Source organism: Poecilia mexicana, unplaced genomic scaffold (assembly GCF_051168715.1).
Source record: "Poecilia mexicana isolate PSO_F unplaced genomic scaffold, ASM5116871v1 scaffold_5, whole genome shotgun sequence".
In the NCBI taxonomy this organism is placed as follows: domain Eukaryota; kingdom Metazoa; phylum Chordata; class Actinopteri; order Cyprinodontiformes; family Poeciliidae; genus Poecilia; species Poecilia mexicana.
The window spans coordinates 8057772-8079914 of NW_028263374.1; the positions used below are offsets into that span (position 1 = coordinate 8057772).

The 22143-nt window shown below is 37.7% G+C and overlaps 1 protein-coding gene across 2 annotated transcripts in view; it reads right to left on the reverse strand.

The window, feature by feature from the left end:
• slc2a9l2 (solute carrier family 2 member 9, like 2) overlaps positions 1–22143 on the reverse strand; it is a 111494-nt gene that overhangs the window by 71467 nt on the left and 17884 nt on the right. For both annotated transcript variants that reach the window (XM_088005443.1, XM_088005444.1), the window contains exons 4-6: positions 19635–19795; positions 14370–14494; positions 12872–13017 (exon numbers count right to left, since the gene is read on the reverse strand). In XM_088005443.1, the coding sequence (XP_087861569.1) occupies positions 12872–13017; positions 14370–14494; positions 19635–19795 (432 nt within the window). The remainder of the gene's footprint in view (positions 1–12871; positions 13018–14369; positions 14495–19634; positions 19796–22143) is intronic.

Consider the following 22143-nt stretch of genomic DNA (forward strand, 5'->3'; position numbering starts at 1 on the left):
AAAGTGCTAAAGACATATTGCAGCAACAAACCAGAAACAACCTGACATAATCTCATGCAGCACAATGCATAGGCCCTGTCTGCACTGATGAAGATTTACTCGCTGGGTGGCATACTGGATGCTTGAAACAGAGCTACTCTCATCACATTTCTGATTAATGACCAACTTTGCAAATGAAATATTCAAACTGGAAGCTCAACAACAGCACATACTTTAAACATGTTAAAGGGTATATTGTTCGACAAAACACACTTTCCTGTTGTTCAAACCCACAGAATACATATATTGCAATAGGTGAATAATGCAGACCCTATTAAAAGTACTCAGTACCCTTTTTTATTGCTTTTATTAGTCATGATCAACAACAAAATTAGGCATTTCTGACTGAAAATAACCTTTCAATGTCAACATAAAAAATTGTTTCTCCAAAATATTGACAATTGCAAATGTTAAACTAAATTCCATCAGAAACGTAATATACATGAGACATATAGTTAAAACCTGCTTTCAGAAGGTACTTGTAGTCTGATAAATGAGCCTCGTCAGAACGCATGTCCTAATTCACTGAACGGGACACCGTCCTGCCATTTCAAACCCAAGGTCAATTTAAAATGATCACAGCTGTACAACCAGAAATTGTGTGTGACAAAGTAGTGGTAACCACTACATCACCGTATTGCCTGCTAGATACATACCAGCCTGTTGCCTTCTTTCCAGCACTAATCTGAAAAAAAGTTAAGTACTTTTACATTTTTTGCCCCCTCTCTAACCATCTCAAAAAAATTTATAGACTGGTACTCTTCTCAAACTAATACATAATTCTAAAAACTAAAGTAATGAATGAGAAAATGTGCAAATACAAGTAACAAAATACGAAAAGAAGCTTAAGACATGGAAAAATATGTCTGTATCCAGCACAGCCATTAATTATGTTCCTCAATTATGGCCATCTGAGTTATTTGGTGGAAAATAAAAAAAAGATACTTTATTGTCTGACTGAGAAAGTTGGACTGTCTCTACTGATAATAACACAGCTCCTACCAGTTATTTTGTGCACTTAACTACTGGTGAATGGTATTTATGTTGGCAGATTAAAGAAATGCTTCAGATGCCAAGGAACAGACCATTTTATACCAGCAGGAGGTGAAGTGGCTGATTAAATATTTGCTGCCCTGCAAGCATTGATTTCAGTGTTAAGTTTCACGGTCAGACATACAGTATGTGATGAATGCATACTTTTTGGTATCCAGTGGTACTTTATAACAGTAGCAGGCTTCATGTGTCCACTTAATGATTATCAACTCTAGTCATAAAGTATTCCCTCAAAGTATCAGCTGAGACCAGGACTGAGCATTGCTTTGCCTTGAGATGAGCTGATTTGTGTTTTCTAAGAGATGCGTGGTTCTTAAATCTTTATTCAAAATTCCAAGATTAGGATTCAAGGCCCTCTGGTGAGAATAAGCTGAATGGACTGAAATGATTTCTTGCAATCATGGCTTCTTTTAAAACGATTTAAAACCCAGCACCCAGCTGGCTTTGACAGGGCTAATGAATCCGTCAGGTGGAACACATCTGTTGCGTATCCAATTATTTTAGCTAAAGCGCACTTTTCCTTCGTACTGGGTCAGTCGTAATCAAATTAACTTTGCAGCATCTAACTGCGTAATGAGTCTGCTTTGTGACAAACTCCTCAAAGTTTTACCCCACAGAAAGGAGATAAAGTCTTCCACTCACCCTTACAGTGGCTGTACAGCATTGCACAAGTCATTTCCTTCTGTGTACTAGAAAGTAGGTGAAAATAATCTTTCCCTTCACGCGGAATTCTATACGACATGAAATGTAAAAACTTCAATTAATATCTATACGGATGGCTCGTCTATTTTCCCTTAAGCCTGCTTGTTACCTGGGAGATAAATATCTCTGCTGAGCTGTGTTTCTTTAACAACAGCTGGAGAGCACAACTATACGGCAGAACGTCTGCAAAGTGAGAGCCTGGTTAGTAAATGTCTTTGGATGATCTTACGTGTGCATCTGCTGGGATCAGAAGAAAAGCCCATCATCCGTCGGCCCGCAGCTGTTTGTAATGAATGTCACCTTCTCTATAAGCCTATTTTGCTGATGGCCTGTCAGGGGAACAAGCTGACAGCTGGACCTTGCAGATGTGTGATGCGATCCCATTCTTGGAATCACAAAAGCAGCACAATTTATATTTGGAAGCAAATATGCTAGGACTCACGCCTTACAGGAGGCGGATGACATCTTGTTATTGTTAATTACAGAGATGATATCTGTTGGAATTTTAAATTGTTTTTGTCATCTGGAGCATGTCTGTTTAATACGAAGTCACCATCGACACCAAGGAGAGTAGAAGCAAGAGCAACATGTCTACGAAAAAAAATCTGATAAGGAAGATAACTGACCTACTTTTATCATAAGTGTGTCAAAAGGTTTATGTTTTATCAAAGGTATGGTATGTTTTGAGTATTTTCAATGTGTTTTATGTAACAGGTTTGTTTCCTGGTCCACACATAAAAATAACTTTAACCTTTGAACCTTATTTGGGCTCCCCAAAGCACTTTATGTCTTCATCAATCACAGAAGAAACACCCTACAATTATGAACTGAGTGGAACTAAGAACAAATGTGTCCTTTTTTTAGTGTAATTGTATAATCGGAGAATGGTAGGGATGGTTACAGTGGATTTTCTTTCTTTTAATGCCAGGCAATGGATGGAAGGCACCTATTACACTACACCTCAAAATAACTGCCACTTCCTTTTGCCATTAATGCGGCTTGAACCGCTGCGTGCACCTCCACAATACATATATCAAAACATGCGGATAGATCTCGGCATGCAAACTACTACTTCTGTTGGCATTTCGAGAAACCATGGTGACGTAATTAGCAAAACACGAGCCAAGTTCAAATCAAAACAAATTCTGACACTGATTCAAAACAGAGATAGAATTTTGTCTGCCCCTGGGTGCATTCACACTGCAGCCTGAAGTGGCTCAATTCCGATTTTTTTGCCGGGGCTGGCTGTTCACACTGCCAGTAAATGTGACCTGTATGCGTTCTGCATACAGGTCGCATACAGGTCAACCTGTATGCAGGTCTGGAAAAACGGGTCGTTTTCCCGTTTACGACACTTTCAGGTCGTAAACGGGAAAACGATCTGAAAGAGTCCCGCATGCGCAGTAGAGGGCGCAATAGCGTCAGCGTTCTCAGTTTTCTGCCAACCGCCATAAAAAGACGAAGTGCTCAGTCCTTGCGGAGGAAAACATTGAGGTTAACAGTGGAGCTTAGTTTACATATTTGAAGTTGTTCGGCCGGAGCAGCATATTAACAACTTAATTCTCATATAGTCCGTCATGGTTGTTGTTTTTCTTCCCACTTGCGCTCATCAGGACGCAGAATAATGAGATTTGTTGAGAAACAGTGACGTTCAGTTCGGATGAATGCGACCTGGACATTAGGTCGCATTTGAATCGGATACGTATCGGATATGGGTCAGATTCGAAAAAGAATTCGACCTGTGTGTTCACACTGCCATGAAAAGATCGGATACAGGTCGCATTATGTCAAAAAAATCGGAAATGAGTCACTTCAGGCTGCATTGTGAACGCACCCTGTGTCTCGCTCACACATGACAGTTTTCAGAGAGGACTAGTTACCATAGCAACAGAACACTGAGGAGGGCAGATATGTTGAGAACTACAGAGATGAATCAACACACAGTTCCTACAGAGGAGGGCAGAGCTTCTAGTTAGAACTAGAGACACCATCATGGCGGAACACTTACTACAGACAAGTATGTTTTATAATTTACTGCCAAGGACAAAAACTATATGTATTTTCACTTTTCAGCAATATTCACCAACTGCACAATTCTTAAGTAGTAAGTAGTGTAAGATAAGTAGTATTTAAAAAGAGCACAAGAAATCTGTTTTTTGAACAACGTGTTTGTTGTTAATCTGTTGCTAAGAGATGAGCGCGTTTTCTGGTAACCAAGTGCCACGAAGTAAACGTGATTTTTACTGCCACAAAGTATAAATCAGATTTTTACTTTTGTGTTAAATGTCTGTTTTATAACAGACATTTATTACACAATGATAAAAAGAAAACATATTTTCACTTTTCTCAAAAATTCACCAACAGCACAATTCTTCTTACGTACAAAGTAACATAAGAAAAGTAGTATTTCAAAAGAGCAGAATAAATCTTATGTTTTTTTAACAGTTTTTTGAATAACACTATTTGTTGTTAATCTGTTGCTAAGAGATGAGCGCGTTTTCTGGTAACCAAGTGCCACGAAGTAAACGTGATTTTTACTTTTGCAAAATTTACTAACTGTAAATTTCTTGTGTCTAAGCAGATAAGCAGTATTTCAAAAGACCTTATGTTTTATAAACAATAATTAATTTGGTTTTAAGCGATGAGCATTTTTTTTCTGGTAACGATCTGCCATGAAGTATAAATCAGAATTTTACTTTTGTGTTGAATATCTGTTTTATAATATATCTATCACCAATGACAAAAACCAAACATTTTCACTTTTCTCCTAAATTCACCAACATGCACAATTCTTAAGTACAAAGTCACATAAGATCAGTAGTATTTCAAAAGAGCAGAAGAAATCTTGTGTTTTTTTGAACAATAACCATATTTGTTGTTAATCTGTTGCTAAGAGTTGAGCGCGTTTTCTGGTAACCAAGTGCCACGAAGTAAACATCTAATTTTTACTGTTGCAAAATTTACCAAATGTAAATTTCTTGTGTCTAAGCAGATATGCAGTATTTCAAACTAGCTTATGTTTTATAAAAAAATAATTAATTTGGTGTTAAGAGATTAGCGTTTTTCTCTGGTAACCAACTGCCACGAAGTATAAATCAGATTTTACTTTTGTGTTGAATGTCTGTTTTATAATATATTCACCGCCAAAGACAAAAAAATATAAAAATCACTTTTCTGAAAACTTCAACTGCACAATTCTTATTAAGTAATGTAAGTTAAGTAGTATTTTATAAGAGCAGAAGAAATATTGTATTTTTTCAACAATAACAATATTTGTTGTTAATCTGTTGCTAAGAGATGAGATTTTTCTGGTAATCAAGTGCCACAAAATGAACACCTGAGCATAATTTTTGCAAAAGTAAAAATTAGAAGGCAGTGCATTAACATTAGCACAACCACTAGCAGTGTGTTGCCTGCTAGTGGGGGCCAGTGCACTGCCCCTTTTCCCTAAAATAAGCTTAGCTGTTTTGCTTATTTATTAGCCATGTTTAGTACAGTGAATGGAAGACAATGTAAGACAACATGCTAGTTATACCCCACATGCTCTATATTTCAACAAGGTTATTGTCAACACAAAAATTAGAAAAATTAAAAAAGAAAAACTTTGTTCAGTATTCTAGTTCCATGAATCAGATTTCAGATCTTTGCAGTCAAGCTTGCTGCAAAGACGATGGATACTGCAGACAATCAATCTCCCAGGACATACACTAGTGTTGTAGAAAGCTTCCAGAGGTCTTAACCCAATCACGTCTCACCAGCAGCACTTCTGCACGTCAAAAACTGAGCGATTCATCTCCACTGACAATGTGAGTTTGACAAGAGGACAAGAATGTGTGTGAACACACATACCAATCGTCAGGAAATGTAGCTTAGCAAAGCCCTTGTTCCATGTCCGACACGATCCATGTTTCCACAGCCAACAATATAAAGTTCGGTCACACAAAAAGTGAATCTCACCCTGTTCAATGTATTTCATTGATCTTATGTAAAACCAAGAGTACTAACTATCTAGCATGAACAAGAATAACAGTTCCCTGATAGGCTAAAGCAATCCATCGACCTTTTTTATCAATTTGCACAACTCTCTGAAGCTACAGACTGATGTAATGGAGAACACAGAGTATAAATAAAGCTCATTAAGGCAGCTAAATTGAACCTTTGTCTTTGTCTGAGGCATGCTGACAGCCTCGGAATCCCATGGGCCATTAGTGACCGACTGGCTAAAGGCCTGCTCCTGCAAAACCTAAATAAACATACTTCTCTACTGGGAAAAGGTCAGACGCTGAGCACCAAGGTTACATTAATTATCATTTGTCACAGCTTATCACAATTTGGCAGTCGACAACAAATGACATCTTGGACCAGCTCCCATTAACAGAAGCCGTCATGGAGAGGAAGCCTGATGGAGTCCGCGTTCAGAGGCCAGCCCAGCATGTTGATGCATTTACCACATATCATCTCTCCCGTGAGTTCGAAATGACATGGAGTAAAAAGCATGTCGCAGAATACACAGCGGCTTTGGAGAGACACGTGGCAACCATAATATATTTAGGAAGGTAGTTTAAAATGTGACATGGGTCAAATCAATATATATAGATTAAGAATCTAGTCTGTAATGGTTCAGTCGTTCGGTTTCCATTTCCTGATCTCATGTGAGGCAGGAAGCAGTTTACACTGCCTACCTGTGCCTGCTTATTGTTCTTCTGCCTCTCAGCTGGATTCTGCTCTATTGAGGTTCGGTTTTGTTCTGTCTTTTTCCCGTTAGACTGTACGTTCATTTCTGTTTCTGGACACAGATTCGGACCTTTGTCCTCAATTCATCCCATCCCTGATCTCTGTGTGTCTGAGAATTTCCTGCATTCCTACCATGTCTGACAGGATACTGTATTGGACATGTGGTGCAGAGAAACATTCCTGTAAGAACTGTAAGTCTCGCATATTCAGATACTGAAAAGCTGATTCACCATCTAGGGTTGCTTCTGCATGTTTATGTGAGAAGTCTCTAATTCCAAAATGTGTGAGTTTATATTTTTTTAAAACAAATCTTGGTATTGCTGTCACGGTAACAAATTTTGCTGAGCGATAAATTGTCCCAGAATTTAATGCAATAAATTATTTTGAGACCAATATCAAGTAATATAATGGTAATGGCAAATTAATGTTAATACACCCTGTCAGAGATCAATAAACCTCTAACAAACATGTAGCATTTAAACTGGAAGACATTTTAAATATCCAAAACAATCAAATGAACAAATAAAATGTTACATTACAGAGACACGAGTCTCTATAAACAAAACTGTCCTTCAAAAAAGGATCTAGTAAAGACCAATGCACGAGATTTAAGTATTTTATCATCCAGTCTTTGGTAGAAAGAGCAAGAGACACGAGAAAAACAAACCATTCTGTAAATGGATATTATTGAGTTTGTTTTCATTTGTCATGCAATCAACTGATTTATTGCCTATTATACGACAGACTTAGTTCATGGTTGAGTGACAGAGTCCTCTGTCCCAAACTTTAAAGTGTCTTTGATTTGATTAACTTATACTCAGACCTTGAATAAACCTATTAAGGTGAGAAAAAAAACCTAATTTTGCAAGAGATCAAAATTTGTTTGACTTTAACCATGTACTTTGCTTATCATATAAACTCTTTGTGCACATGTGGCAAGAGGCCTGGTGGTGCACTGTTGACTTGCAGCCAGAAGGATGTGGGTTTAAATCCTGGCTTGAGGGTTTTCTGGATGCGCTGATTTTCTCAGGCTACTCTGACTGTCACACAGTCCTAACCCAAGACTGTTAGGTTAATTGGTCTCACTAACTTGCCTTTAGCAATATAATGAATATGTGCTTTCAATACAGATTCCTGTGAGTCTCCGTGTTACATTGCAATGGATCCAGAGACTGTTGGTCACCCCCTTAACAGGCAAGGATAAGCGGCTAAAGATAACAGATGGATGACATAAAAAAGCCTAAATCAAACCACATAGTTTCAGGGAAAAAAACATACCTTAAAAAGCACAACCTCGGTCAAAAATGTGGCAGCTATTCTTTCTCAGAGAAAAGATCCACACCAAAATAAATTATTTAAAAATCATTATGCTCTGCTGAATGACCCTAACCCCCAAGGCGCAGCCAAGGAAGATAAAGCACAAGAAGCTAAGAACAAAGGGGTTATTCACAACCATCAGCCTTCTTTATGGGCACAGGACCATTGACATAATGTAAAAAGGTGTTTTGCAAAAGATTCACTGGCTTGAAAAGGTGTTTGTCACTCCTATTTTAAATGCTTGAATGGGTTCAAATGCTCTGCTGGAAGCATGCATTACATATATCTGTGGCATAAGGTTGGTTAGACACCATACAAAACATGAAGCAGAAAGAAAGGCTTATGTTGCCACTTTCAATTTTCACAAAAAATACATCAACTTCAGAAACATAAAACGGAGACCTGATGTCTAAATATTTGTTCACAATCTTAATGACGGCAATATTTTTGATCAGACAGTTCACACCATGTTCTAATGTTTTGTTAACGAACAATTAAGAGTCAAAAACCCTTTATTTAGATTAAAACCAGGCAGGGTAAAAAGTAGTGGAGACAATAATACTCAACACACAGCTAGCCAAGAGTCTGGCATTATACAGGTACATTGCAGTAAATTGAAATGTGCTTGTTTGTAAGATTAAATGTAGCTTTAGAAAATAATAATTTCACTTTTCATCAAGGGTACATTTCTGTACAAATTGTGTTTTTTTTATTGGTCTGATGTAACATTTCAATCTTAAATGTCATCTTTTAATTTGCGCCAGGTAGAAAATTCTTATACTTAATATAAATAATGGCTTCAAAGTCTGTGTGTAATTAATCAGAGTAGTACAAATTAACTTCTCAATAATATTCAACAGTGTCCTTGATAGGACGCACTACTATGTTTTAATATGGCTGTATAAAAGTCTTCACTGGGTCAGAAGTATGTAAACTTCTGACAGTGCTGGTCAGAAGTTTACATACAGTCGTCATGCCAACATTATCAATTATTTTGGGCTTTCAGTGATGCATTTAAAAATTTGTTTCTTTTTTCAGAGTGCAATGATGACAACAACTTCACTAAATGTTAAAAGGAAGAGTAGATGCACATGTTTGAATTTATAGTACGTTCTTATTTCTTCTAATCGAAAACTCCAAATATATCTTGGATGAGCAGAAGAAAAAAGATGTACATATGGATACATGTATGGATCCAAGTCCAAAACATTTTAAATGTAAATTTCTAAAAATCATGAAAAACAAAGCCTTCTGAACTCTTTAGCTTGTTCATTTTAATTTTACTGCATTTTTTTTTTTTTGCAACCATAACTGATCGCAACTGAACATCAACAAGTGCCAACAGATATAATTGCTCTAAATACGGTTAATTGATTTCAGAAGACATATTCCATAATTCATTTTTGTTTTAATACGGTGCCAAAAGTAACTGGTAATCTAAAGTTTCCAAAGTGTGCCAAGAGGAGAGCTGTTGATTATTAGCACTCTGTTCTCATGACATAACTGATTGGCTTTCAAAGCTCATGTGCCTTGGGCTCATGTCTGTTTCTGGGCCTGAAAGATAAACTAAGAATGCAGCACACAAATAATTGAGTGGGGATATGATGGATCCCTGTCATGACAATCTTTCAGTGGCAAGCGGAATCAACACCGACCATACCCAATGTTTTTGCTACAATAGCCAATAAGGTGTGAAGGGACAGAGTAACACTTCCTCTGGGTTAACAAGGTGTGACTGACAATTCCTGGTGCTATCTAAACGAAATAAGACAGACAGATAGACCCAGACGCGTACTGTGAAGTGAAGGGTAAAAGTTTTTTTTTTTTTTTTTTAACAGAGGTGCCTGCTGGGTTTTGTTGGCAGCTAGCCTGGGAAAGTGAAGAAAAATAATTAAGTGTGAGCAGAGATGGGCTTTCTCTCTCTCTTTCCGTCTCTCTCCAGCACCAGCTCGGGCTTGAATGTCAAACCAAACTAGAACGATCTGCTGAGAGGCCGCGGAGTTGAAAAAGTCAGACCAGAGCTGTGAGCCCTCATCAGTTAGAAAGACCTTGGCATTTAAACCTTTGTGGCCGACTCTTACATTAATGTCGCAACGAAGATGTGGAGGGGTAGCCGGCTGACACGAGAGCCCAGATCATGCGAGTTGTTCGGGTGGCCTCATACGGTACCTCATTAGGCATAATGCCGGGGGCCAAAAGTGGATGTTAAGAGGCAAAGGAAATCGATACGAGTATTCTACCTACAAATAACACACACAAGTTCCATTAAGAACGTTCAAAAGTCAAACTAAATGCATTTTAAAATAGAAAATAAAACATTACATATTACATATAATTTTTTCCTTTTCTTTAATCGAATAATTTTGTTGTCTTAAATTGTTCAAAGCACAGAATAACTCGAATATGAATCCCCAGTATCATGTGGGTCATCCAAGACAGGGTGTAATTTCATTTCCTTTCAATTGCACCTTCTAATGACTATTTGTAGGTGATGAATTATTAAAGCTGATGCTAAAAATAGCCACAGCAAGGTGAGGAGTGGTCGTGCATAATGTTAACTCTTCTGGTATCGTGGGAAAAACTTCCTGGTGCTGCACAATTTATGACCGGTGCGCTTTCCCTACTGCAATTCAATGTAAGAGATTAGGGAGATGAGGAAAGCAGGCCATTGCAATGTAAATAGGTAAAGGTGATTTCTTAGCTAAGCAGATATCTGGCTCAGCACAAAAGTGGCTGACGATTATTAAATATAGTTCTTGTAGAACAACTAACTGTACTATAAAACCAACCTGGTTGGTTTCAATGTTAAACCAACCATTAATTTTGACAAATGTTAGGTATCAAGCTGTTTTTGTGTCTTTACTATTCACTCAGACCTTTTTGACTAGCAAACGAATGGCCTTTCACATCACTTTCAGGTTTACAGTGATGTGAAAAAGTGCTTTTTGTGGTTACAGATATCTTTTGAATTTGATTTTGTTGTGGAACTTAAATATTTCAGTTAAATTTTCAGGTTAAACAAACTTTAACATCAGGCGATAACTTAAGTAAATGTAAAATTGATTTCATTTACAGTCGTGGGGTGACAGTGGATCATTAAGAGCATTTGTCTTAAGAGTGCAAAAAGCTGTAGGTTCAATCCTGGCTTCCTCCTTTTACATGTTGATGGGTGAACATGGCTGCACTGTAAGGTGATTTGATTAAAGAAAATCTACAAAGTTGAGTTAATTTATTTACTTTTCTTTATTACACCAATTCCTTATTTTCTAAGTTTTGCATGTTAACAGTAAGGAGTGGGGTTGTTCTTAGTGTGGGAGCTAATTGGTAGTAAAGTCCAATTACTACCAATTAGCAGTGCAATTTGGGTATTTTCCCAAATTGTTTAAAGAATAGCTATTCTTTAAACATGTGTAGCTGCTACGTGTATAGCAGCATCTAGATTGAAGAACATATTTTATTATATCTAAGACTTAATCATTTAATTCCTTAAAGTACAAAAGATTAAATTAATTACTACCCGCCTTACCAATGTTTTTAATTTAAAAAAGAGCCTTTGTAGCTACATCTCTCTTGAAACAGGAAGTTATTAGTACCATGGATGAAAATAATTTGAAACCACAGACTCTGATGAACTGTTGTTGAACGTAGGACGTGTTCTGCTTTCTTGAAACCAAACACCTTTTTCATGGGTATATGCTGACTGATTTGCTGCGAGGCAACCGCAGCTGCTGTTCATCTGGTAGGAAAATCTTGTCTTTTACTTTTATGTGCCCTCTGTCAGAGCTAAACATCTGCCGATGTCTGCAGACGACTTTGTGTCAGTAACTGATCTCCCACAACAATTACCCAAAGTTGCAACAATATTTTACTATGTTTGAGCTAAATGCTTTAGAGAAAGTATGCAGCGCCACTCCTTTGGCACCAGAGATGCATTCAGTATTACTAATTTTTAGGGACCACCTAAACATCTCCTGCTCAGCCGTGTGTGTTTATTTCAACCCAGCAGAACTAAGAGATTTGGAGCAAATGACAAAATCCTGAAAGTGTCATGTTTTGCTGGTGCACAAAACAGCATCCGTGTGGAAGGTTGTATGAATAATTTTCCTTTCACATAAGCTGAATGTTTGCTGAAATTAATTTTTACATGAACACCGGACCATGCCTTCAAGCTTTTAACATTTTCTTATTCACACCTTGCCGTACACCCTTTTCGGTAATCAATTGTGTCACCAGCCACCCTCAGCATTGTTTTCTACTTAACTTATTCAATAGACTTCAAGGGAAATCCTTCAGACTCTGTAGCAGACATTAGGAGAATGCAACAAAATATATAAGGAGCAGTCAGTGAGCTGTCAAAGCAGACCTGGAAATTAAACAAATCAACACAAAAAAATAAGAATTCATTACTAAACTAAAAAAAAAAATCTATTTCTCACAGTGGAAGAGGCAATATGGGTAATGTTTCTCTCAGCTATAATTTGTCATGGTTTAGGTCAGGCCATCCTGGAGGGAAAATCATTAACTGGTAAAAGCAGTCTGGAAAAACTGATTATCTGTCAGAGCGATCAAGCTTTATTGTGTTATTAATTGTTGAAGAGCTTATATAATAGACTGAGAGAAAAAAAAAAAAAACAGCAGCCACCTGCAAATTAATGCACAGACAGGCGTGTAAATGATCCAGCAGATTCAATAGGGATAGATATGCTGCTGTGCAGCTGGAATCCAGATGATGCGCTGTTTAAAAGGTGTTCACACTTTGCCCACTCTGCTGTTATACCGTGACATGTTACTAAAGCAGACCATGAAAGGAGCTTCTCCACCTGGATTTGGAAATTACATCAGCTCCTTATCCAATCAGAGAACACCGCAGTCGTATGTACCACTGCACTTCAAGGATTATGTGATTTCTATGCCTTTTCTTTAATTTTCCAACTTCATCAAAGCAATCACAATCAGTCATCAATGACAAATTGTAAAAATCCACTGCATACACATGAGGGCATATTATATTTGTTTGCTCACCGACCTGACCCAGGAGCTCGGGCAGACCCAACACTTGTCCTGTGAACACGCCCAAGCAGATCAGGATGGAGTTGAACTGGCCAATGGACCCTCTGATGTGTTTAGGGGAAATCTCTCCCAGGTACATGGGGAGGACACTAAGTGATATACCTAGAGGAAAAAAAATAAAGGTCACATAATAGAATCAAGTGAAAAGGGGAGTAAAAACAAGTAAGAAGACAAAAAAAGATCAAATAATCTGCAGGAGGGAATTACCCCATGACGTATTGGTCTCTGTTGTGTTTAGAAAACTCAGTAAAACTCTGCTCTAAGCCTTGTGGGTTCTTGACAAGAGCGCTAATAAACTTGCACTGGCACAAGCAGTCAGTTTGGTCTGATTACATTTGATATGATGTCATTTTAAATCAGGTTGTTTTGTCCAAAAAAGTTTTGTTTTGTGTCTAAGTTCATTTGTTCGGATGGTGCTTAGTATGTCACTTGGTCTGAGTCTATTCGGTCTACATCTGTTTGGTCTGAATCATGTCTGAGAAAAACATACAGCATAAAAGTATGCTGTACTAACAGTTTCTATCAAACGACACACATAAGATCTACAACTTTTAGAAAATCAATACATGTAGTAAAGCCGATAACTTTCAAAATGTCAATTTATTAAGAGAATTAAAGCAATTCCATACGAGATAGTCAAGTTTGCAGTTTTAGTTGAGTAAGAAAAAAAAAGGTTCATTGATTGTCCACTTGAAGTGCTATTTTTGTATTTCGTTTATTTTGTTTTTATTGCAGCTTGAAGTATATATTTTATTTTGTTTTGGTGATAAGAGCATCCGAGCATATAGTTCCCATCCTGTTGACAGTATGAATATATAATGAATGGTTGTTGCCAAGGCTGTACTGGAGTCATTCTCTGAATAAGTGCTGTGTTATTTTTTTTTTATTTCCCTCTGTGGTTTTGGTGTGGCTATCGGAACAGAAGGCAATTAGAGCTTCTCTGCTCTCTGATCACCACCAAATTCATATTTGATAACCAAGTTATTTTACACATCTGCCTACCTTTATTGCTTTTGCCTCTTGATGAACTCCAAACACTTTCTTTACCAATATAATATTTACCTTAATTTCTTCATCTTATTTTTGTTTGTTTGTTTGTTTTGTTTATGCAGACAAGCAGCCTTAGTCTTTGGAAAGATCAAACTTTAAACCTGATTTTTTTTGGGTTTTTTATAGGTTGGAGCATTTTGAAAGAAACAGGAAAGTGTCTCTCTCCAGATGTGTTTGGTCTCTCAAGTTCATACAGTCTGCTGCGATAAAAGGCCGAGCCGTTAGGTGTTATTTGGAGGGGTATCAAAATTATTATTTAAATTATTTGGAGGGCTATCAAAAGGTTTACACAGTTAATTAAACCTTTTTTCCCCCCACTTTTGGTGTGCAACAAATGCTGCAGCTTTTGCTTATTTTGGTGAAACAAGTTCAACAAAACGTGCTTCCTTTAATTGCACACTGACCCGAGTTCACGCCCATGACGATCCGGCCGATGATGAGCATCTCAAAAGATCTTGACATCTCACCCAGCGACAGCAACAAAGCGGCCGTCACAGCAAAGCAGTTATTCAGCAGCAAGGTTCCTTTTCTGGAAAACAGAAAGACAACGTAGACGTGACTCTATACGAAAAAGGAAAGAGGAAAAGATCAGCGGTGCAGACATGATGGCAATGAGAGCTGAATGAAATTCTAATCCAGTTATTCAAACCCTTTGTCGAAACGTCGGCAGCGCTTTAATTGTGATAAAAGAAGGAGAACGGTGAGCACGTCTGACTTCTGTCAAAACATTTCCGCAAGGCACTCCAAAGCCAGAACAATCAGGAGTGATGAGACTCGAGACAGCCAAAAGAAAAAAAGAAAAAAGAATGACTTCACTTTTTTGTGGCTTTAGATGTTCATAAAAGGGATGAAAACCATTGGATGTGAAGGATTCTTCAAGGCCAGGGAAGCAGAAAAATGTTTTAATGTAGGAGGCCCCTTGTGTCAAGTGGATGGAGAACACTTCATGGAGGATTCATTTAAATTGATTTTTGTTTTTTCACAGACCAAGAAAAAACTGAAAGTTAAACCACTCATTTCTGAACAGATGCTCGAATGTGTCAGTGTGTGTTGTCATAATCAACCTAATCATCAGCCAGAGGAATGATCAGATTAATAACAGTGTCGGTAGAGATCTCCACAAACTGTGCATTCAGGCAGCTCTTGCAGACATGTCACAAAATCTACTTTGTCAAAGGGTTTTCCAGCTAAAAGGGCCCACAAAAAAATAGTTAAAGCAAAAAGAACTTCAGACAGGCTTTTCAAATTTAACTTCATTTTCCATGTTCTACAAAACAAGCACAAACTGTCATAGTATGCCCCTCCCTTCACACCTAAAATGAAATTGAAATTTCCCTTTGAAATATCTCGGAGACTTCAAATTTAATCCAGCAGGTGACTCTTTTTGCCCTTTGGGCGACCTGACATCATTACAGAGTAATCTTGAACTAAACCTACCCGAAGAAGCTGTATTATACTTTAATCTGTCAGCTAGTGCGGACATGGAGTTATTTATTTTTGGCATGACTGAGAAGAGATCAAAGTCAGATTTTCTGAGGTGGCGAATGAGGTCTAAAAAAATGGTTTAAAAAAAAAAAAAAAGCAGCGTATCTTTAGATGAAAGGATTTGTACCAATGCAAAATCTCTAAGGAATGTTTCTAGGCCAAGAAGAATTATTGTGGTAAAAAGAGGTCCAACTTGCACTAAAATGGTTTAATCTAGTTATATTCAACAAATTAGAATATGCTTCTGATGAGGCTCCGTAGGCAGAGTAAAAGTACCAATAACCTTTTATTTTTTCCTGTTCCACATTTCTATATTATTGACTTTGAATAGGATGTAATGTTCTAATCTGAAATGTCATTTTTTGCATCAAACGAAATTAAAATCATCATAATTATTACAAATGAATGCTAGGCTTAAGTCAGTCAGTGCATAAGAGACTGCTGTATTTTTGTTTTTGACCAGTTTAATTGCGGATGCACGGTCAGTGATGGTAAGTGTCATGCTCCAGTCCAGATCACAAGTATTGGATCCTAGTATTACTCACTGACCAGTGCAACAGCTGGTTACCATGGAGACGGTGCACAGACCATGGAAGGACTTTGCTTAACAACATTACTGACATTAGAAACTGAAGTTTGATTCATTGTATGAGAATTGAAAGCAAATTATCTTATTTATTTCTTGCCACTTTACAACATTTTGTCCTTCCGCAATTGCATTAAATTATTGGCATGGTTAAAAGTAAAAAAAATAATAATAATAATAATAACAAATTGAATAAATATTATTCTCCTAATGTACGTCACCTAGGGCTATTTATTGGTATTTTTGATAGTTTTCCTGACTCCTGACTGTCTCCAGCCCACTGACATATGCATACACCAAACTCAATCATACCGTTCTTATACATCAGGGGTCCCCAAACTACGGCTCGCGGGCCGGATCCGGCCCGCCTCTACATATAGTCCGGCCCCCTGAACAATACAAGAGAGCATTCAGATTTTTCTTTTTTTTTCATTTATTGTATTTTCCGGTTTATATGTGGATTTTTCTTCAACCACCAGGGGGCTCTTTAGCAGGAAGTGTGTCCTGTAAACTGTGGGTGTTTTGTTTTGCATGGCGCATTGCTGCCATCTGTTGGACTTTTAGGGAACTGCTTGACTTTTATGTTATTTAATCAGTACGGTTGTTTGCTAGCGGTAGAGCAGATGAACACACGTGTCTGTTCTGAACGCCGCATTCCAGGTCGAGTTCTTCGAAGCAATGCCTGTAAGTAGCAGCTTATAGCCTACTTCAAAACGAGCCTTTATGTTAACATATGAGAAATTAATATGTTATAGCTAAATTCCCTCAATGGAATATATACTAGTTAGTCCCAGTGACCGTTTCACTCATGGGGAAAGTTATGTGGCCCTCACAGGAAAAAGTTTGGGGACCACTGTTATACACATTCAAGATTTAACAAAGGTTTGTTCATTTATGATTCATAACCTCATTTATAAAACATCCAATTCCGAAAAACTTCAGAATTGGAACTTTGAAAATTGGTTTTCTTCAAAACGCCCTCCGAGAACACCTCTGAATGTCAACAAAATGAAACAGGCTTTATGGATATGTATGAATTCATCTGCATGCACACAAGACTGTTTTGTGAAGACATTAACATTTTAAGAATCAAATTTGAAACCCAAACTTGGAGACAAGACTAAACAAGCTGAAAGAAGAAAAAGAAACAAATTTTGTTGCAAGGTTTAAACAGAGGAGTTTCATTGCCTAATGTCAAGGGTCAAAGGGTCAAAGAAGAAAATGCTCATTTTAACTGCTGCTGCAGAAATGCACGTCGTCTCACGGGCAGCCTCATTTACATGATAGCAGAACTGCAGAACAAACAACAAGCAACGCTGTCTTCATGTCATGTCTTCATTATGACAAAGAGTGTAAAAAAAAAAGAAGAAAAAAAAAAGCCATTAACCTCAGTTTTACTTGAAAACTTTTAATGAATTCCTTGGTCACTTTTACAGAGTTGCTGTCTGTTTGATCTCTGCATGCGTCTCCCGATGCTTTCATATATTCACTTTGACATCTGTATGTCAGCCTCTCCGGGATAACCAACTGGGACCCTAATGTCTAGCAGAGAATACAAAAGGAAAAGTGAGTGCCTTCAATCGACTCAACAGAAATCCAGAGGAAGAGAGTCAAGGTGAATCTTAAGAGTGTTGTAGTGGACTCGAATGGAAAGAAAGAATCAAAGTATGAGATTCATGATTCTTCCTCTGCTTTGACAATGTCATCCTAATAACTAGTGGTTAATAGATTCTTGTGAATCAAAATTAGTTTGGAGGAACAGGAGGTGATTATGTTAAGCTCAAGTCTGTCCCTGAAGGGCACAGGGCGCAGAGCTCTGCACACAGAGGATGTAAAACTACCTGACTTGTCCGAACCCTGAGAAACTCATTACTCTAACTGTGAGACTGGATCTCAGCAGGCAGAATAAGTTGTCAGAGCACCACTGCTAGATCAAAAGCAACTCCTTTCTTTTCTTTTTTTTTTGCATTCCCCCCTAAACTTGAGTAGTACATCGCTGGAAGGATAACAAGTCACAAAAAAATCTTTTTCACATAATAGCTGTAGTCTTGGGCTGGAGACATCAGGGAGAAGAACAAGTGTGGGCATAGCAACTTCTTGGAGACCTGCACTTAATAGGACAAGCTGTCTGTCCAACTGAGTGTGAGCGGAAAATGAAGAGAACAAAACTCACCAATGTTGCAGTTGTAGGAGGAAAGAAATATGCTGGGATTTTTTTTTACAACTTGCATAATATGATTATACATTACAACTGATGACTGTAAAACATATGATTAATATATATATTTTTTTATAAAATTTTCTACACATTTTCCACAAAACATGCTCTTTGTTTCATAAAGCTGGTCAAATCAGCTGCTAAATGTATTTATATGATATTAACCTGAATTTCTCCGTTTTCTCTTTTTCATCACACAAAATACTCTTTGTATGAGATCTATTGCATATTTGTCTTAATTTACTCTGCCCCCCTAAATTTAATCCAGTGCAGCCAATGATCTTCAGAAGTCACCTAATTATAGAGCATTTAGTCAACAACCAGCATCATGAAAACCAAGAACATGGCAGTCAGGTTGAAGAAAAGTCTAAAGCTAGGAAATAAAAATACATCCTTTAGCAGTTTAGCGAGGAAGTAAAACTGTTGTGCTCAGATGTTACATTTTCTAAATACCGACATGAAGGGGGGTAAATATTTATGGATCACCTATTTAATTCTAAATCATTAAATTGAACAGTCATCATTTTGTAGAAATCAGATTTCACTTTTGTCAAAAAAAAAAGCCATGACTGATTTGTAAATCAAATAAAAATGATAAAACAACCACGGCGGTGAAGATCTTTCATTTTTCACTGGATGCTCGACTTTGTGCTACCTTGTCTCATAAAATCCAAAAATACTGAAACTTGATGGTGCAATGTGACATGTAATGTGAGTTTTGCAGGGATCCTGCTGTGAATTTGTTGCTGTGAGGCGAGTCTGGAATCACACGAGGCGACACCGTGAGCAGAAAACACTTTTTACGTGCCGACGTCTGACGCAAGCCTTTAACATGCCGGTATGTAGTAACTACTCTGCAATCCTTTGAACCACTCTGGAGTCTGATGAATGGTAATTCCGCCTCATCGGTTATGCAATTAATCATTTAACAGGCTTGTTTTTCGCAAACTCTCTAACCAACCTACAGTCTGACCCTGGGGTGAATTCACTGGGAAGTCCATTACTGGGAAAACTGACATGTGTTGAATGTGTTTCCTTTAAGTGGATGAATGTTTTAACGGCTAAATGATGAAAAACAAATGATTAGAAAATGGATTCTTGGCATTTTACCAAGACAGTTATCGGTTGTTAACTCTGCCATGATAGATTTAAACGAGTATCAATCGGCTGGCAACATTTAAAATTCAACAGACGCTCCCCACTAGTGATGCTCAATTAAATGAAGTGCATTTACCAAACGGCATGTTGCTGCAACTTATTACCTTAATTCCTGCAAATGCCTTAGAGACTCATCTTGTTTTTCACGTCTTATTGAATAACTGATACAACAATCATGCCCTGAAATATAAAACTCTGACCAAATGATCTTGTGTTACTCACCGCCCAGCTACTTTAATAATCAAAGAGACCGACAGAGTTCCAAGAAGGCCTCCGATGGCGAATATGGACACAGTTACAGACCACAAAAGAGTCGATGTTTCTGGAGGAATAGGTTCCCCATATCTCTCCATCCAGGTCTTATTGTAGAAATCTTTAATGTACTGCAAAACACAAGAAAACAGATTCAGCTATGGTTCAGACAAGTCATAAAAAATATACATCTTTAAAATAACTGTTATTCAAAATAACACTGATAGCTGCAAATGTTATGCATTTTGCTGTAAATTAGTAGGTTTTTAATTCGGACTCTATGATCCATGTTTACATTTTTATTTATAGCAGAAGGAACGTTCAATGAGATACAACTGCAAATTGAATTTTTAAATGTTACATGATGACAATAGTTTCATGTGTCTTCTTTCTACAACCATCCCTCTAGTTCCTATATCCACTTATCCTTCCAGATAAGTTGGGTTGTGGAAGTGCTGGTGCTTATCTCCAGCAGTCACTGGGGGAAGAGTTGGCCTGCATCCCTGACAGGTCACCAGCCCATGACATGGCAACACAGAGACACACAGAAAAAACAATGGTCAGACTTGAGAGCACTTTAGAGTGACCCATTAACCTCATAGTCATCCTTTTGGACTGTGGAAGAAATTCAAAGTACCCAGAGTGGCAGTGGTACCATCTGCATCACTGCACTCAACCTTTTACATGAAGCTGTGAATTTTAAATAAAAAAGTTTAGCTGTATTGTTATCCATTTTTGCACCTCCCTTCACGGGGGTTGCCACTTCATAACACCCAGCCCCACTCCACAGCTGTGTGCGCACAGACTTGGCAGGTGTTTTACACTGAACAGGATTCTAACCAGGAACAAGTTTAGCTGTGTGTAATTTTAAAGTGATTTATAAATATCCGCTGAGTTGGCGGATTAGCTAAACGTAAATGCACCGGGCTGATCTGGAAAGCAAAGGTCACCTCTGATGCCTCCGCACAACTGACAATCGTTTCAGAAAATTACTCCTTTCTCATGCAGAACTGATGAGACACGGTGGCCGGGTCTCATTGGGAGAACTGAATCGGGTTGGACCTACTTCATAATCAGGTGCTAAGGTCATGTAGTTATTTGCAAATAATTCTGACAGACTCAATCAGCTGACTGGGCATCGGAAACAAAGACACTTTAGGGCTACTTTTGCCAAAGAGCAAAAGATGGTTGATATTGTAACCGATTGCTGCATCCTACAGATGCACACATTTTCTGTTTGAATTGTTTTGAATCGCTAATGTTAGCTAAAACTTGGGTCCTTCTAATATGTTATCCGTACAGTCAGAGATTTATTTCCTTTTCAAAATATTTAATATAAGACCATTTTATTAGAAGTAAGTGAAATGAAATAGATAAATAGCAAATGATGCCTTATTATGCCTACTGCCTACTTACAGGCAGAGTTTCCATTCCTATGCAGCCCAATGTTTAAACACACAGTGTTATGTTAGAAATCTGTTTCTAATCACATTTTTCTCCTCTGATAGCCATAGCTGCAGATCATTGATCACAACCCCTCCAAACAGCTCAGGTTTTTCAGAAAAGATTTACATTGATTAAGAAGGAAAAAAGCTTATTTAGATTTGTACCACTCATAAACTTCCATCTCTGTGTAATGTTCAAAGTTTATCCTTTCAATCCACTTCGCTGCACACAAGTTAAAATTAAAAAAAAGCATTTCAGGCCAAGAAGATGGGGACTAATTATATATTTAGTTTGAGATGTCTTAACAGAATATTTCTTAAGATTTAATGCATATTTGACTCTTGATTAAAAAAAATTCCTTCAATTATTTTAAGAAAGACCAGCTGCTGGAGATGGGCCTGCTGTGCATAAAGACGACTGAATGTTGGTTTATGCATGCGTGCTGTGGTCTGACATGCTGTTTGAAAAGGTTATTGTTGCTTTGGCAGATTGTTACTAAAAAGGCTAATCAAGATCTTTTGTGAGGTTTGGTATGTGTGCATAGAGAGGCTCTCTGCTACAGGCGTTTTATTGTAATAAATTCCACCACTACCTTTTTCCAGTCACCCTTTTCCAGCCGAGAAACCGATGAGAACAGACAGTAGGCTCCCTCTGTGAACATTAGAACCCGGTGTGGTGGGAGAACATAAACTAAAAAGGGGGCTTCATGTATTTTCCATGAGTTTTATAAAGACAGCGGAAGCACAGTGGTCCCCCTGCAGTGGTCGACAGAAGTCAGCAATACATTAATGATCAGCTCTTGTTCCTGGTGGGCAAACAATGAGCAACTGCTTGACACGCTAAAAAGACGGAGGCTTTCTTGCATCTGCAGAACAACAGAACCTGCTTTAGTAGCTCAATGTTTTTCAGAGCAAAGAGCAAATTAAATGTTACAAAGAATTTAAAAAATAAGCACAACAAAATGTCAAAAGATGCTAAGGAAAAGTGTATTTGAATAGAAATGTCCTTTTTTTAATAAGTCCACTTGCTCAAG